A 19,036-nucleotide genomic window follows, 5' to 3' on the forward strand; every position below is an offset into this window, starting at 1 on the left:
ATTGGTTTGTTTATATATTTATGTCATGTATAGACCATCTTTCTCATTGAGACTCAAGGTAGATTAGATAGTGAGAGATCAATACAGTCAATATCAAAGACCTTTCAATAAACAACGCCATAGGGTAAATAAATGCAGGTTTACAAACACATAACATTAGCAAAAAATCCAATACAGAGTTGAAGAAATGCTGAAACAGAGCATAAGCAGGACTGATGTTAGACAACAAAGAACTACCCACTAAGATCATACTTAAAGCAACAGGTAGTACATAGGAGCACATATTTAAAGCAACAGATAGTATGTAAGGCAGCATAGTGGTGAAGTTTATGGTCCTTTAGCTCAGTGAAGCATCTCTTTGAGATGCTATTACACACCTCTGTATAATACAGCCTTCATTTGTGTTTAGCGTGGACCTTAGTTGACTGTGGTTTTAGCAATCCTGTTCTGGCTGCTTTTTCAGCACAGAATTGAAATGACTCAGCCTTCATGATGCCTGATCAATTTTAAACTTGTGAACACTTTATATGTAATAACATTTGCAAATTAGTGGGTACTGTACTTATGACAAATATAAGGCAAATAATGTTTTGGACTATTCAGTCAAGCATCATCATTTCTTAGTTTTCAGCACAAATTGTTTCCTTAGTTATTTGTTCTCTCAAATTTGTTTAATGTATTACTGCACTGATTTCAAGCAGTACTTTCTTTACTTTTATCCAATTTATTTTCAGAGATTATCCCTTTGCTCTAGGGAGCCTTCTTACCAAATTTCAGATAGCAGAGAATATCCCAGTTTTATTAGCTGTTAAATACTGAATACATTGACTATGACGGCTTTATTTTCCATCTAGTTTGGATATTATTTTGAGTAGTCTACATTTATTTATAGATTTAGAGTATATACCCACCTTTCTCCCAAGCAAGGTGGGCATAAGGTTACCAGGATGAACCTAAGAACTGACAGGAGGGCTGAGGGCGAGGACAAGGGGGCATTGGGAAGCCACTAAAAATCCTGAGGCTGTATCGTTGCCAAATTTGCCTTAGATTACAAGGGTACTGACAGTAGACCTTCTGGGAAAAACAATGCCACCCCAAGGGAAAATGCAAGGAGAGGTGCTCTTTCGAGGATCCCAGTCCATAAAGGGTTTTAAAGGTGAACACCAACAGGTTGAATTGGATCTGAAAACTAGTTGGCAGCCAGTGGCAGGACCTTAGATTCTCATATTTGTCAATACCACTGTCAAGATTTTCTCTGCTGCTGCCATTTAATAGAACAAAATCTTTTGTGTCCAAAGAAGCAGTGCTCTAAGGAGAGCATCTATGAAATAAGGTTGTAAAGTTAAGTAAGTTGGGTTAAGAGGGAAAACCTCATATGCAGTCTAGGGCCAGAAGGGGTTTGGTAGTGTGCACACAAAGGATCTTTGGAGGGATGGAGGATTTGGGACCAGGGAGCTTGAAAGAGGAGCTGGATATCACTTTTGATTGGAATTTAGGAATCAGATTTGGCTAAAGGCTTTTATTGAACTGTCATTTTATTTCCATTATGTACTAAGACTGAAGAAATCCATTTCTCTGTCTTGCTAAGAAACTCTGCTTCTAATGCTTCAGGATATTTTCTTTAGAACTTCCTCTGATGCCCTCTCTAGATTTATTCCAGAAGAAGTGAATCCTAAGGAGTGTCCTGGTTTTTAAATGGCTGTCACAATAGATGACAGAGCTCTATTTTCTCTTAACACATTCCAATGTAGCCTTGGGAGATATTTGCTAAGGTAATAATTTGAATCTTGTTTAAACTCAGGAGGATGTTGCCTTGATAGAGTATAATTTAGTGAACTTAACATGTATGTATGTATATGCTTCATATTAAGGGATGGGTATCTTTTAAATGACTAGCTTTAAGGAAATTGGGCTGCTTTTTTAAAAAATTGGAAATGGCTCAATTATATAATTATACTAAACTATAAGTATATAATAAGAAAGAGACATGTCCTATGCTTTTGGCTAGAAGCAGTTTTGCATAATTAAATTACTGTATCAGATACACACACACACACACGCCATTTTTTTTAAAAAAATCCATGAAATACATGGGCAAACTGGGGTGGGGGAACCTCTCTGCCTCTCCACCCAGAGAGAAGTTAGGGCCTGCTTGCTGAATGAGCAATGTATGAATACAATTTCTTAACAGAAAAGATGTTCCTGAGATATTGAAATGGCTGTGGGTAATGCTAATATGACCATTTTAGTCTTACACTGACACATCATCATAATACCCAGTGTTGTGCTAGTGGGTACCATGGTACCCATTGATAGTTTTTTGGCACTAATGTGCTTATTCACAAAGTAAAGAGCTAATCCTGGCTTTCTAGCACTTCATTGTAGCTTGACATGCTTCAGAAAAAAACACTCTTTGTATCTGCAAGGTGTGCCCATTCAGAAATAGCTCCTTACCTAGAATGTTATTTTTGTTTCAGATTGTACTTGTTTTGACAACTGATGTACCATTTAAGCAATAGCAGAAAGATATATCCAAATCTATATGGCAAGGGGGAAAACCACAAGGTATTATAAGATGCAAAGAAAAGAGGAGGACTGGGGTTACCTGATTTGAAACTCTTCTTTGCTACTTGTTGTTTAGTTTGGATGAAAGAATGGGTTCTGCTGAGAAATAGAAGGTTATATGAGTAAGAAGATCACAATTTGAGATTTGGATGGCATGGTTATTTATAGTATGACAAAGCTAAGGTTCATGTGGATTTCAAAAACCATTATGTTAGACATGCTATTTTGAGAATATGGAATAAATATAAACAGGTTTTATCCGAAAACACCTTTGTGGCTGTCTACGCAAGAAGCATTCTGTAGACGAGTACTGATAACTAAGCCTAAATGGTTAACACATCGTGACATATTAGATTTTTCTCCAGGGGATTATAAAAGGAAATTAAGAGAAGATTTGATAACAGAAAGATACACTTGCCAGTGGTTTTTTATGCACAACTATCAAAAAAGTTCAAAGTAGATAAACGATGTCATGGTTTTGAACAATCTAAAACAATTTGAAAAATAATTATGTGCACATGATGAGCATGTTATTGCTAAAACATATAGACTCTTGTTGAAATTTGAGATAGAGAAAGAACAAATGAAAGAATCTATGATAAAATGGGCTAAAATATTTGGATATAATATACAAATGGAACAGTGGGAAAATATGTAGATGAAGGGTCTTAAATTTATGCTAAGCTCCAGTTTTAAAGAGAATTTTTATGAAATGGTGCATTGATGGTATATGTCACCTGAGAAATTAGCTAAAATGTACAAAAATATTTCAAACGTATGTTGGAAATGTGAACAAAATGACGGGATATTTTATCATTTATGGTGGATATGTATTAAAGCCAAAAAAAATGGATACAAATACGTTAATTAATCCAGAAGATTTTAAAGACTAATGTTCAACTGAAACCAGGGGTTTTTCTTTTGAGAGTAGTGGACAGGTAGCTAGGGGAAAAAGTCATGGAACATAATTTTTATATATGACAATGGCAGCAAGATTATTATACGCACAAAAATGGAAAAATTCGACATTACCCACAGCAGAGGTGCTTGGTGAAGATGATAGAACTTGCAGAGATGACTAAACTTATTTCTTTGATTAGAGAAAAGACATTATCTACATTTATTGCTAACTAGAAACCCCTTATAGACTTTTTACATGAAATGGAAAAAAATGAACTGATGATTTGTGAATTTGATGATTAAAGGGAGATTTGGATAATAGAAGGAGAGTAAATGTTAGGCTTGTGATTTTACTTGTGTTTGTCGTAGAGAAAATTATTTTTTCTTCAGCTTTTCTTCAGCTCTTTTTTCCTTTTTGGTCAATTTTTATCTTTTTGCTCTAAAAATTCTTAATAATATTTAATTAAAAAAGAAAGAAAGCTCATGCCCTGAAAATCTTGTTGGTCTCTAAGGTGCCAGTGGACTCAAATCTGGCTATTCTACTGCAGACCAGCACTGCTACCTACCTGAAACTATCTTGGTGAGAAGATTGTCTTATTGATCTGGTTGCATGGCAGTACCGTTTGGCATCTACCTACTGAAATCACTTCTCTCATAGCCCTTCTTGCTTCTCCAGGAAATAGAAATAGACAGGTTCCAGCATAATAAGACTGGAATGTTTCCAGATACTCACAAATGTCAGGAAATAACTCTGCTTGGATTCATAATATTTTTATTTATAATGGGTTTGGTTGAGGTCAGATTTTGATTAGTAATGTTCCAAATGCATATCCGTACTGGAAGCTGCAGAGATCTGCAGGCTCAGTTATAGGACATGGAAGTCTTTTCCTCTCCTTGAGCTGCTACTGTTTGGGTTGCTCAGTTTAAATGGCAGCTAAAAGCAGAGGCTATAGAATTGGATTTCAGTGTTTAAAGAATAAGAATGGTGGGCATTTTACAGACGCTGCAAGGTGGACTGGGAAATGAAAACGACGTGGAGTAAGGCAAACTGCATAACCCCTTTGGTGCGACAAGCCAGCACTGGAGGGCCATTGATCTCAGGCCTGGTCAGCAAAATCAACAGCGGGTGATGGTTCACCCATTTGCCTCCTCCTGCAAATATAGTTGACAAAGATCATCACTGCTGCTGAAGGGTTGAGCCAAGTCAGTGCCCCAGAGGCACAGGCAGAGTTGCTTGGGCTTGTTCCTGGTCTTCAGTGGCCCTATAGGGCACCAGTCCACTGGGAAGTGTAAGATATCTAGCCTGTCTCCCTCAGAACAAAATTGCACTTGATCAGAATGCATGTGGTGTATCACAGTGATTAAGCGGTTCAGCTGCAAATCAGCACTCCACTGGTTTGAATCCTACTATTGCCATGATGAGCTCAGTAGGTGGCCTTGGGTAAGCCACTCCTCTCAGCCCCAGCTCCCCAGCTGTATTGTGGGAATAATAACACTAACCACTCTAGGTGAGGCACTAATCTGTCTAGAAGAGCAGTATATAAGCGCAGTTATTATTATTTGTTTTGCTATTTTTCACCCAGTTAGCTTGGTTCATCCTACACAGTGTGTGTGTGTGTGTGTGTGTGTGTGTGTGTGTGTGTGTGTGTGTGAGAGAGAGAGAGAGAGAGAGAGAGAGAGATCTATGCTCATGTTACCGTGTTAATTTGCTTTATTCATCTAACGAAGTCTGATGCTAACTATGAGAACTGATATCACAAATTATTTAATAACCATGGTACTTCCATGCAGCGCACATTCCTGAGGTGCCTCTGGTGGTGGGCAACCTCTGGGGAGCTTGCTACCTCCCCCCGACTGCTGGGCAATTGGTAGATGATGGGGCAAATCCCCAGGAGTTTGCCTGCCACCAGCGGGCACCTGGGATCCCTAGTGTTTCTTAACCTGGGTGCTGGGACCCCCTCCCCCGAGTGTCACAGAGTTACTGCAAATTGTCCACTAATCCATATGCTCACTAAACATTGTCATTTTGATTGTTTTGTCATTATGTATTTTTTTCTGTCAGTGGATTCTAACAGTACAACTACTATAATGTGGTGGATCCATGAGCTTCTTTGGTGTTAAAAACAGTTCCTCATACTCAAAAAGGTTGGAAACCACTGCTGTGGTTAATTGTTTGGTTAGTTCAGATTACTATTAAATATTTTGGACCAGAACATTGATTTTAGTCTGTTCTTCTGTATTAACTGATTTGTTATCCAGCACTTCAAAATATTACTCAGAATACAATTTTGGCTACAACAACTTATCGAAGCAATGATTTGCTACATTTTCCAGAAAACTGTGCATGTCAGATGCTGCTGCAAAGTCCAGAACTGAAATGCTTTGATTTCCACAGAAAGTGATTTTGTATTAAAATAGTAACGCTAAGAACTGGGCAAAAGTGCAGCTGTTTTACAAAATCACTGTCTGGTTATCACTTAGCAAATGTTCTACCAAATACGAGTTGCTATCTGATTTGCCTGTATATGGGGCAGTGGAAATACAAGCTGATAGCAGTGGTACACATTGGGTATAATGGTGCAGAGTGGTCAGTGGTAGCTGGAACCAACTTATTCTGGTGTTGTCCTCCTTTTCCTTCCTTGCAATGACATTAAAATATTTAAGCACTGTAATGCAACTCCTTAACATGTAATAAAATGTAGGCACAGTTTCTTAACCATGATTCAGTTGGTTTTCCCTCTTCTTACCTACTATATATAGGTAAAGTTTGCCCAATATTCTTTCTGGTTTGCTAATAATTACTTGATCCCTATGCAGGTTCCAACCTAATGCAGCTTCTCTTTTTGTGACTGATTTTGCACTAGCCGTATCCAATGCAGGAAAGCAATCCTGCCCTGTGTCGCCATTTCCTAAAGCCCACTACTCAACACACTGATCAGAAGAGTAAGATTTATGAGACCAAAAAGGATGCTGGGCTTTGTAGTAGTCTTCTCCAATTGAATCTAACCATGTCAGTGTTCACTCTGGTGTCTCCCTGCTACTCTTGACACTAAGATTGAGTTCAGGGTGGAGTTTGCTGCCATGCAAAGATGTGATATTTCAACCACCATCCTAATGTGAGTGAATATTTGGAGTCCTGTAAAGACTTCTAGCAACCTCTGGACCTCTAAACTCAGCAAAACTGGCAACAGTAATAATTCAGAGGGATATTATGATGGAGGAAGTCACAGATCCTGTATATTGATGACCCCTGGTGTGGTCAGACTACCATACTGGTTCCTTCTAATGTTAGCAGTTGTGAATCAAAATGTGAAGGGTGAAAGTGACCTTTTGTTTCTCTGCAAAATGAACTTTGTCTCTGCATTATGCCAAGTCTGATACATTTAGCAGTATAGCATAAGGAATAATTAGCATCAAGTTTTTGCTTGTACTCGCTAAATCAGACTTGGCAAAATGTAGCTAAATAATATCCAGTGTGCTTTTAAACTCCTTTATCTTGCAAATGTCATCTATACATGTTGGCTTGGTGATACTTTAATTGAATAATTTATAAGGCAGTCTGAAAGGCTGAGGGAGGAAGGGGTGGAGTTAGATGAAATCAAATGTTGTCTGCGTAGCTGTCAGTTACTTTCTTGACGACAACTAATCTTTCTTCACACCGAAATAAGGCCAAGACTTGTGACTCGCGCCTTTTTCTTTTCCAGAGTGGATTTGCCCTTGGCCATATCAATGCCTTTGAGACATGATTGACTCTTCTTAGCACCCTGTGAATTAAAGTCTGTCACACTCTAATTTAATTCCTGTAGGAAGCATTCACTTTATGCAGACCATTTCTTTCCTTCCCAACAATAGGTTGCTGGACCCAAGTCTTCCTCTTGTATAGGTTCTAAAGTTGGAGTATCATTACAGATTTGACAGAAACCAAACCCTAGCCCATTCAGAACTAACCTTTGGTAATTTCTTACTTAAAGCAAAGGTAACCATTTCCCCTTACTGTGGTCTGAAGCTCAATGGAAGTTCCTCATTTTAGGGTAAGGGGATCTGGCAACCCTAAGTAGAAATGCCCTTCTAACAGTGTAGGCCAAAGATGAAATAGAATTGTTTGGAGAAGTGGTAACTCTTTTTTTCTCTCCTTAGCGTTCTTCTGTGCAAACCAATTCAATATTTCAGAAAGTAAATTGGTAAAGGTGCACCGTAGTTACATTTTATAAGGGCCAGTTGCAGAGGTGACTGACTGCTTGGAGCAGTGGAGCAACAGGGGTGCTTTTCTAAGCAGGTAAAGCTGTCCTTTCAGTTCTTGCTCCTGCCTCCTTCTGCCCACTCATCGTGAACTAGCTACATATCCCAGCAGCTGTCTATTGGCTTTGACTAAAATTAAAGGCAAGAACTTCATAAATGACTATAGTCCCTAAGCACGTGCATGCACGCTCTCTCTCTCTCTGTGCTTCTAATTTGAAGCCTTTAAGATTATACTGGCACAACCCTCCCCCCACCCAGTGAAGTCTTGGCACAGATCAAGTAAATAATTCCAGAGTATCCATGTTAGCCTGTTGTAGCAAAACCGATAAGGAATGTTATGCCGCCTTAAAAGCTTGCAGATGTATTGTTGTACAAGGCTGGAGCCTACTTCATCAGATGTGTGAAGTGAATCCTCAGTCAGCAGATATGACTACACAAATTGATATAGAAGATAAAAAAATAAAAATACTCTCAAGTTCATGGAAAGAATATACTGGGGTAGGAAAAATAAATCTGACCTTAGTTGTGTAGAGTTCAATTTGAGGTTCAGCAGAGGAATCCACATATAGAAGGCAAACATACCGGCACTGGTGCCTGAACCAATTATATGCTAAATCAGAGCTAGAGGAAATGCTCCATTCTTTTAAAAAAAGTGTGAGTGGGTGTGGGTGGTTGGGTGTGTAAAGGAAATAGAAGCAACGTTGGTGATTCCTCCCATGTTCAAAGTGTGTCAGGTTGATTAAATACTGGCTGTTGGCCAAGCATGTCTGTGTTACAAATTCTATTGTCTGACTCTACCAATTTATAGTGAAATCCTAAGCAGAGTTACTCAGTCTAAGCCCATTGGTTTAGACTGGAATAACTTATTAGGATTTCACTGTTAATGTCACCGTCTGTTGTACTTACAAACTAAACTTCTGCTATCTGTCTATTCTCTCTCTCCTCATTACTGATGCTAGAAAAGCTCTATTAAGCTTAACCAAACTTACTCACAGCCAAGTGCCAGTTAAATTGAAGCTTAAAATATGATCCATTGTCCTGTTGAATGGAATTAAATTGTTCTTGTGCCCAAGCTCTGGAATAACATTTAAATTTTAAAAAAGCATTTTAGCTCCACTAATGGAGCCAGGAAGGATAATTTCTCCCCATCCTCATTGTTGTCGCCTTATCTACATAGCTATTACTCCACATAGGTCCTGAGATGCTGGGAATCAACTTATCCTGTGTTGAAAGGGGCTGCTGAGGGGAGGGGAAAGCAGGGAAGATCCACAACTGTCTGCACCCTCCTTTCACAGATAACTGGATCCAACACACCAGGTGGCTTATGCAATGAGTAAAATAACCATTTTGTCTTAGATATATTAATTTATTGCATTGTATGTTTTTTAGAGCAATGTAATTAGTTATTTCTACCATTGAGCAGACTCTTGCCTAAAAGTCCACATTACCGTTGATTTTCAACTATGAGGTGGACAACTTGGGTGGGTGCACTTCTATGCACACACATCGGCTAGGGCTGAAAGTAGTATTTTTAGCCACAGTCCTGCACCACACAGTGAACCTATCTGAATCCTATTGGAGTTGATGGAACTAAAGCAGCCAAACTGTACACAAGGTTGTAGCTTATGATGTTCTGCTACAACAGGCTGTATCTGCTCCTCTGGAACTTCAACTAATTATCTTTGTGTCTTTGCAAAAGGCCACTGCTGTATGTTTGTTTACATTTATTTCTTCATGTATATCCACTGTAGAAATTTAATCTGTATTTTATTTTTAGTTTTAGTATCTAAATGGATATAAAGTCCTGCCACAGTCCAACTAAAGCCGGGTTACTTGAATGTCAGCTGAGTTTTTCCCTGCAGAAGTCAATGGAACAAAGTGGGACTAAATCAAAATAACTGGATTAACGAAATAATGAAATGAGCTGATTATGCCACATGCAGACAAATTAATAGAATACTAAGATAATGTGACCTTTCAGAATTGGATCTGAAGGCAGTACTTCAGCTTTATTGTTGGAAGAAAGACAATTGATCGTTTTGACTACAGTGTAAGGGGAGAAGAGAAATTAGACCCCCCCCCCACACTCCCATTCTTCTACCTGTCCTTCATTCCAGTGTAGTATAATTGTAGCTCTTAGGTTTTGAAGACCAACGCAGCCATTTGTTGAGACTGGGAGAGACCAGGGCGAGGGGCGTCTTGAATGCGAGATCTTTTCTGTCCCAATTCCATAAAAATGATGACCAAAACTTAATTTGTGGTTGTAGCCTGGGCATTTTAGGTTATGTGGAATGCAGAGAGGCATGAAATAAAGTTTGTTATTTTTGATGTATTGTCGAAGGCTTTCACGGCCGGAGAACGTCAGAAACTACAATGCCAAGACCACGGCAATACAGTTTGTTATTTTTGCCATTTTTCCATTGAAATGCCTAACCTTTACTTGGCTTATATTGTCCGTAGATGCTTTGGCAATTCATATGGAAATGCTCTTTGTACAGAATAGTCAGAGATGTTTGTTAATGTCTGACCCAGTGGCATCCTCTTGCTGATTTCCTTGCTTGTGAGATGACTCAGAGAGTGCTCAGAGGCTAAAAGCAAAATTGATGGTACCCCCTCCCATTTTTATGTATCCATGTCCTGTCCTGGAGTTTCTTTCCTGGAGGATGCCACTTATGGCATCTTGGTAGTTCATACTAGGTCACCAGTGATTGATAGGCAGTGTGACTAGTGCTGAAGGAATTGAAAACTGCACTGGGGTCAGCTCCTTGGAGCTCTCTGAAAGTTAGCCAGAAGGGTTCCAGACACAATGGAGGGTGGAGTTGGGGGAATGTCAAGTAAAAATAGTGCCCATAAATAAGAAAATAAATAATTTTTCTCCAACAGTCTCTCTACTGTAATCTAAACTGCCTGTGGTTTCTGAAAATATTATGGTTCTTGGAGATGAGAGATTTCAGCCCAGGGTTGCCAGTCTCCAGGTAGTGGCTGGAGATCTCCCGGAATTACAACTGGTCTCCAGGCCACAGAGATCAGTTCACCTGGAGAAAATGGCTACTTTGGGGGGGGGGTGGACTCTATGGAATCATGCCATGCCAAGTTCCTTTCCCTCCCCAAACCCCACTTTCTCCAGGTTTCTCCAGGTTTCACCACCCAGATCTCCAGGAATTTCCCAACTTGGAGCGGCAACCCTATTTCAGCCCCATCCTTTCCTTTAGCAGATGCAGTATATCGGTCTCTGTTTATGGCCAACAGTATGGGGAGGGTTTTATTTTCAAATGGGAACCACTAGTAGCAGAAATGAAGAAACAACCTCTCCTTTCCTTTTACATTTGCTGAATTTAGCATTTAACAGGAATTGCTACCCACTCCCCACCCCCATGTAGTGAAATTGTGTTGCTAAATGTAAAATCCTGGGAAAGAATTACTTGCTGAGGTGACTGAAGACGCTCTTTTTTTGGAATTTGGCAGGCTTGTGAAGGGATGCGCAAAGGACGCTCGGGCAGGGGAGGTTGTGAGGGTGATGAGAAGAAAGGCCCCTGTTGTACCTTGAGGAGAAATTTGGGAGAGGGAAGAAAGGGGGGGGGTCCGGGCTCTTGGAGGGTCTGGCTGAGGGAAAATAGGAGAGAGGCTTCTGTGTGACTTTTCCCACGTGAGAGGGGCGGCCGCAGGCGTGCTGAAGAGATTCCCTGTACGTATTCTGCACACAGCCGGTGACAGATCCCGTCCCAAGCTATGTAGACTGAAATAGGATAGTGCCTTTTTATAAAAAATGCGGCAGTCGGTGAACGTGCTGCTTGCTGCCTTGTCCTTTTCTGCCTTCAGGGCAGCATTGTGGTGGGGAAAGAGAGAGGGAGAAAAGGATACTTTTTGGAATTTTGTTAGGGGATATTAGAGGCGGCAGAGGGTCAAGGCAGCTGCGACAGAGAGGAGGCGGCTGAGGGTCTTTGGCCCGGCAGCCCCCCCCCCCGCCCCTGTTTTTATTGGGCGGCAGCGAGGCTTTTGGAAGCATCGCCCAGGGTGGGTGAGAGACGAGGCCTCGGAGAAGGCGGGTGGGCGGGAAGGGCGCCTGTGGTGCTGCTCTGCCCGGGCATTCAGTTGCCGGCTTCTGCTTGCGGGGTTTTTTTCCCCAGAGGCCTTCTCTGCGCAAGCCGCGGGGGGTGGGTGGGCTTGACTGGGGGGATTTCCTGGCCCGCGGCTCGCCCTCCCAGTCACACGCCCCGGTTGGGTAGCCCCTCCTCCGTGCCCGGGGTCTTCTGGCGGTGGCCTGGGCTGGTTTCCTTCCAGGCCAGTTTCCCTGGAGTGCACTGGACTGGGATGCCTTTTTGCCTGGTCAGCCTTCGGCTGCTGCTCAGGAGCTGGTCCTATAGACGTGTCCGAGGGCGGCTGAGTAGATGGAAGCCCTTCACGAACCTGCCCGCTGGTGGTGAGTGGTCGGCTTTTAGGGGCGCAGAACCCCGACTCAGCAGCTGCACCAAGAAGAGCTTGAATGGGATAGATAAGATGGTCAACGGGGTGGGGTGGGGGGAGGCTTGGGGAGTTGAGGGACACCGGCCCGGAATGAAATGGTTTTGGGACTTCGGCCAAAGAATTTCTGTGTTTAAAGTGTGTGTGTTGCAGCTGCTTAATCTCAAACATGGTTACTTCGTAGGAAATTCAGTAGATGTAAATGGCACGCAGATCGGAATGGGTCTGCTTGTGATTGCCTCCAGGCAGATGTGGTGTTAAAAATCAGCAATCTTAAGTGCTTGCATACGTAGAATAAACTCGTATTGATTTTGTAAAATGGGAACTGTCTCAGGGTAATCTAAACATCAATCTGGAAGCAGAGATGTAAGAGGGATTTTCTGTTTGGGGAACAGTTAAGTTGTGCATTTGCCCCCGAGTGTGGATGGACTGTTTGTTGGCTTTGTATCATGGTTAACCCTTTCTGTAATTGAATCCAGCATTCTCCCTTCCATAGTAGTTTGCTTTAAAAAAAAGAACTGAAAATATAAATGTAACTTGGACTATAGTTTTTTACACAGATCTAGTGACTACTTTATCACTTCCTTGAAATGTTTTCTTTATAAACGTTTTTCTAAGCTGAGTGCTGTAAGTTTCAACAAAGAAGAGTGTTGTTCAGGAGCCAACAGGTGACAGGGTGAAACCTGAGTATATGTTTACACTAGAGTAAAGTCTGGATGCTGTTTCTTATGGTCACTGTTTAAAATAGAAATGTAAAATGTGTATCAATAGGAGTCTTTAAAAAGTAAATTTGCCTGATTTCTTCATCTGGCAAACTATTAGTGAAAATGATATTGCTTCCTATCCTAAGCTATTGACATGTTTTTTGTCAAGCTTTATTTCCATTGAGCCACATCATGTCCTTTGTTTATATCCTATTGTGCAGGCAAATGGCCTCAAATAACATGTAGACCCAACTGCTTTTACAAGGCAGCAAAAGTTAAGCACCATAGTTTCTATTAGTTTTCAGTGAAGCAATTAAGCTTGCAATGTATTTAATGTAGTTTGAAAGAGCAAATGTGTTGTGCATTTGCAAAATCTAAGATAAAGGAATGTTCTCAAATACAACCACACAGTATTAGAATTGGGATCTTTTTCCTATTTGGTTGCTATAGTAAAAAAAAAATAGAATTAAGAGGTTTTTTTTACACCAGCCTTTGAAATGTTCTAAAAAAATACTGAATTCTACTGATGTTCAAATGTACTCAAGCTATGTGGTATTAGTGATTTTCCTCTTTAAGATTGTGTTGTATATTCTAATGTGTATATCATTCAGACACCTGCTTTTTAACCTCAAGTCATGACCCTATAGTTGCTGTGAATGGATATGTGTGATATGCATCTTGGATTCCCCATAGCCTTGTTAACAAGCAATTTAACAAAAAAAGTTGTTAAACAATTTGCCCCGCAGGACAGAGTTAAACAGCAGGAGATGGGCCAAGAATGTTTGTGTAACTGGCCTTATGAATTGTGACCTCTTCATTCTGGTCAGAGGTGACCACAGAGCAAACTCAGCAATCTGGAAATCCTAACATAAGGGCTAGTTTCATACTTGATTTCAACTCTTGTATGTAGAACAAGGAATCTTTTAGAATTTGTCCAGCAAGTTTTGTGCATGGGGCTCTGTCTCTTGAACAGCTTATATTAAATGAAAATACAGCCTGGAAAATCCACAACAACCATCTAAATGAAAATAGATGCCATTTTCACTGCTGTGTATATCTAAACTTCCTAATCAAATTTCTCTTTAATCCAGTATTATGATTAATACTCTATTTGCCAGTAAAAGGACTCTTTCCTGAATATTTTGCTGTTCTGCCCAGAGGTGATATTGTAAAAGTCAGTTATTGATTGCAGATTGCTGTGTCGATCCAAAGAAAAACTATGTAATACTTTTTGTTAGCTAGACATGTTAGTCTAAGTTCTAAAAAATAAGGCAAGAGGGGATCATCATATAATGACAACCTTCTGCCTTTCTCCTAATATATGAATATATTTAGCATGATGTAACTTGTATATAATTAGACAAAAACTTAACTGCAGTGATGTAAACATTTATGTCTCGAACCTGCAGTTTAGGTAACTTATACTTACTAGTTACCACTTATGTATAAACTGAGCAGTGGGTTATAAAATGGCACTACAAACGCTAAATGCTATAATAGACCAAGCAGCCAAATGAAGTACCACAAATATATATGAATTAAAATATTAATACCCCACATTCCACCATGGCTCAGGGAAGCCTACATATTCAAACAGAAGATGGCACCAACATGGGGAAGAAGCAAAGGGATGTGGCTTGTACCTGTCACCATTTCCATATCCCCACTGCTGTTGTACAGGTCTTAGGCAGACTTAAGTGGTGCTGGTCCTACCCAGACCATCTTGCCCTAGCTGGCAGTAGCATGAGAGGAGGCCCATCATTTCCACCCAAATGTATGCTGCCACCACTACCAGCAATCTCCAGAACTGCTTGCACTGCCACTATGGCTTGTTTTGTTCTCTGTTGCATAGGAGGAGATGATGGACATAGCTCAGGGTTGCCACGTCAAAGTTGGGAAATTCCTGGAGATTTGGAGGGTGGAGTATGGAGAGGACGAGGTTTGGAGAGAGGAGAGGCCTCTGGGATATAATGCCATAGAGTCCACCATCCAAAGCAGCCATTTTCTCCAGGGGAACTGATCTCTGTTATCTAGAGATAAATTGTAAATCCAGGAGATTTCCAACTACCACTTGGAGGCTGGCAACCGTAACATAACGCGTGTCTGCCGTGCCCTTCCTCTGGGCCAACTCTGTCTGAACCAAGCCAAGCCCCTGCAGTGTTGCCATCACTGCTGGGCTTACCTTGTTCCCATGACTTGCAGCATACCGTCTTGCGGGAGCAAAACCTTCGAGCCAACTACAAGAGGAAGAAAGTTGACAGGAGACTTTGTTAATTGTTCTCTCTATAAAACATCAATTTTGAGTGTTAATTTTCTCAAAACAGCTTACATACAGGTAAGGGCAGCTTAGCAATTTCTAAGCAATCTGTTCTAGGATACTTAGACTAGCTGACATAACCCTTGCAAAAACGAATGTCCAGACTGACAATAAAATAAGATTTTTTTTTACCTGGATTGGTTCCTAGGAATATAAGTACCAAGAATACTTTTATTATTTAAAATACAATTTTGGTCATTATATCCCACATCACAAAATACAATTAAAATGTCAGTGCCATAATAACTACTATTTCTCAGGCAAAATATCCTTACCATTTGTTATTGGACTCCTTTTTGATATTTAGAATGTTAATGCAAACCAGTTTAAACTGCAGAGCATGTTATTTAATACAACACTTTAAATTTTTGCTTTAAAGGGACCAGTTACACATTATTTTAAACTTGCTGGTGAATCTTGTCTCTGTGCCAAATTAGAGTTTAAAAATTAGATATTGATCAGTTTGCTGTACTGGATATGGATCTTCCCAACTCTAGGTCAGTTGGAGCATGAAGATAGCCAGTTCCATCAACAAATCATTACAAAGATTAATTTTTTTGCTTCCAGGAAGCATGCTGATTAAGATTTAATCTTATTTCAAGCATTAGTTGCCCATAGGAGTGATGTCTTCCTCTTCAGCTTTTTTTTTCATTCAGAGAGAAGAGGCTGATTTGAATGTTCAGGGTTTATAGCTTAAATTTTAGATTTTTTTATCCTTAAATTTTGTGCATTCATTTAACAGAAACTTGTTAACCAGATCTACTTGAGTAACAGGTTAACTATAAGATAACTCCTTTACTGTAAACAGCTATCAGATTGCATATTAAGTTCACTGAAGAAAACAAAAGAAAAAGGAGGGATGGATGGGAGTTGACCAAATTTAATCTCAGCAAACCTATTGTTGCTGGTATCAGCTTTGACCTGTATATACTGTCCAGATTTATTGTTTGTTGCCTAGGAAGGAAACACTCAGGGATGGTTTAACACAGGGCTTTTTTTCTGGGAAAAGAGGTGGTGGAACTCAGTGGGTTGCCCTCGGAGAAAATGGTCACATGGCTGGTGGCCCTGCCCCCTGATCTCCAGACAGAGGGGAGTTTCCCGCTCGGAGGGCAGTCTAAACTCCCCTCTGTCTGGAGATCAGGGGGCGGGGCCACCAACCATGTGACCATTTTCAAAAGGTTCCAGAACTCCGTTCCCCATGAAACTCCGTTCCCCATAAAAAAAGCCCTGGTTTAACAGGATTAAACAAAATTCAAAGTACTTCAGAATCATTCTTACAGATGTCCTATACTATGCAGAAGATGCCTTGATGTGGAGGAATATTGACTTCTTCTACACTGTCAACCATTTTTATTTGCAATGGTAATAGTACAAATGGACCCGGTAAATATGTTTAATTATCATTAGTATTTGTATACAAACACATTTAAGCCTATGTGCCATCATGATTATTAAGGGGCAATGATTAACTATGTCAGCTACCTCCTCCATCTTTAAAGAACTCCAAAGCAACATTTTTTTCTTGCAAAAGTTGGTTTCAGCATAGGATAGTGCTTATGAGGCATCTATAAAGGCTCATGTACATGTTGGGATATAGCGCATGCCTGAGGATCTCTCTGCTTGGGTGTGGGGATGTGATTCTACTATGGCAGAGGCATTGTCTGTCATTTGTTATTACAGTGCAGAGTATGTGGATTGAAAATGCTTGCTTCCACATGTGAGAAATCCCCTGCTGTGGACAGCTAGCATGCCGAGGATAGTTTGAGGATAGCCCCTTTTATCAACAGGAATGCTTTTCATGGGAGATCACTCAAACATGCAATTTAATTGTCTCAGTATGCACCTCTTGTACCTTTTAAACTTTATAGATAGGCTTTTGATTCAGCTTCTGTTGGATTATTTTTGGTGTAGTTCATCTATTAGGAAATCAATAGAAGAGTATGTATGTGCATGGACATAATATCTTAGCTTTTATAACAATTCATACCTTGTAATACGGATCTTCCAATAGTATTGTTAAGATACTACCAGGTGTAATCCTAAACAGAGTTATACCCTTCTAAAGCCATGGAAATCAGTAGGCTTAGAAGGATGTGACTTTGTTTAGGATTGCACTGTAAATTGCAAGTGACTATGAATATTTGATGTATGTTGAGCTTACGAGCTATTTAGAAAAATATTGATTTAGAAAAGAGCATTTGAGCGGATTAAGAATTCACATATAGAAAAATATTCTGGAAGGAGGGGGAGGATGATGTCACAAGCCGTTTTGGGTTCCCATTTGGGAGAAAAGCGAGGTTTAAATAGCTGAACAAAAAATAAATCAACCTAAACTGAAAGTAAACTGATTAATACTTTCGTACAATCCTTCCATTTTTGTATGTTCAACTTATATATGCCTATTTTCCCCTGTTATAGTCGTACTTAGCAGTTGATTTTTTTCATGTTTTGGTGTTGGGCTTTCAAACTTTAGAACCAAGAGATGATTAAAAACAAAATTGTTTCTTTGAAAAACAAAGTTTGTTTTCTTAACCTCTTTGGTCTGTTAACACATAATATACACATGTACCAAAGACCATTTGTTAGCACACACACAAAAAAAAAGCAACCATGCCTTTTATTTTAACATTTCGCTTTTGGAATTTTTTTTTTTAGAACTCTTAGTTGATGAACTGCAGCTGAATATCTTCACGCTCTCCCACCGACAGTGTGCCTTTTGGAAATGGAACCAAAAGTTTGCAATCTGACGTTTGGTTTCCAGAGAAGCTCAACATCCGATGATGACTCTGGCTGTGCCTTGGAAGAATATGCCTGGGTGCCTCCAGGTCTTAGACCTGAGCAGGTAGAAGGAAATGCTGTCATCTCTTTGAAGCTTATCGGAGACCACTAACTCTGTGCCTGTGTTTCCCTCTGACTGATAACTTGTTAAAGGAAAATGTGCTTAAGATATCTTCTGGTTTTTGTCCGTTTCATTTATTTTTGTCCCACTGAGATACAGTACTAAAGAAAAAGTAAAGAATTCTGGTTTTTGCATTTATCTGTGTTAATCATTCTCAGTTAAAATCACAACTAAACTTCAGATTCTTAAACATTTAACTGATAATGCCACCATTGAATATTAATAAGAATCAAATATTAATGGTTATGCTAATGTAAGTACAGCAGAATAGGAAATATTCATTTCTAGATGTATTGGTGAATAGGAAAAAAGTCATTGCATTTCATTTGTTTTTTTGTAAAATGGTTACAAAGACATATAAAGGCACCTTTCTGTGTACTTTAATTTGGAGGTAGTGATGATGCTTTATGAATTATTTTTGAAAATTATTTTCCTACATGAAGCTGTTTTGCATCCCCTAGCCTCCCATCAGTATTTTTAGCAGTCCCATAACCAGCTCATCCATTGAGTCCAGTAAAAAGGAACAATCCTGCAAAATGCTTATTTTAAGCTTTGAAGCAAGTTGCAAACACCAGAAAATCAGAACCTCCCTTTAACTGAGGTTAAAAGAAGCTTGTTTTGTACTGGTTTCCTTACATATAATTCTGTTGTAAGTAAAAAGCAAACAAAGAGGTTGTGCAGATAGATCGCAGCTTCACAGTTTTTGATCCATTGTTTTTTTAAAATCTAAAAAGTACCATTTCTTGAATAAATTTCACTTGGATCAGGTAGAAATGTAGATATATCCACCTTCTCCCAAAGCAGCGATGCAAAAAGTTCTAACAGAATGAAGCTGATCAGCAGCAGGTTGCAAAAGAGAATTTGCCTATTCAACCTATAAAATATATAGAGCAAATTAAGCTTGTCAATACAGCAGTTGTTTTCTGAAGAGTTTCACACATTCTGTGATAA

General features: G+C 39.7%; 1 protein-coding gene across 2 annotated transcripts in view; it reads left to right on the plus strand.

Annotated features, from left to right (window-relative positions):
- Positions 1–19,036, plus strand: part of PRICKLE1 (prickle planar cell polarity protein 1) — a 69,240-nt gene that overhangs the window by 43,169 nt on the left and 7,035 nt on the right. Inside the window, exons 1-2 of one of the 2 annotated variants that reach the window (XM_054989443.1) lie at positions 11,948–12,124; positions 17,842–18,028. In XM_054989443.1, the coding sequence (XP_054845418.1) occupies positions 17,909–18,028 (120 nt within the window). In that variant the 5' untranslated portion in view covers positions 11,948–12,124; positions 17,842–17,908. Of the gene's footprint in view, positions 1–11,947; positions 12,125–17,841; positions 18,029–19,036 lie in introns of those variants that run through there. The other variant, XM_054989442.1, reaches the window with a different exon arrangement.

This window comes from Eublepharis macularius, chromosome 9 (assembly GCF_028583425.1).
Source record: "Eublepharis macularius isolate TG4126 chromosome 9, MPM_Emac_v1.0, whole genome shotgun sequence".
Classification (NCBI taxonomy): domain Eukaryota; kingdom Metazoa; phylum Chordata; class Lepidosauria; order Squamata; family Eublepharidae; genus Eublepharis; species Eublepharis macularius.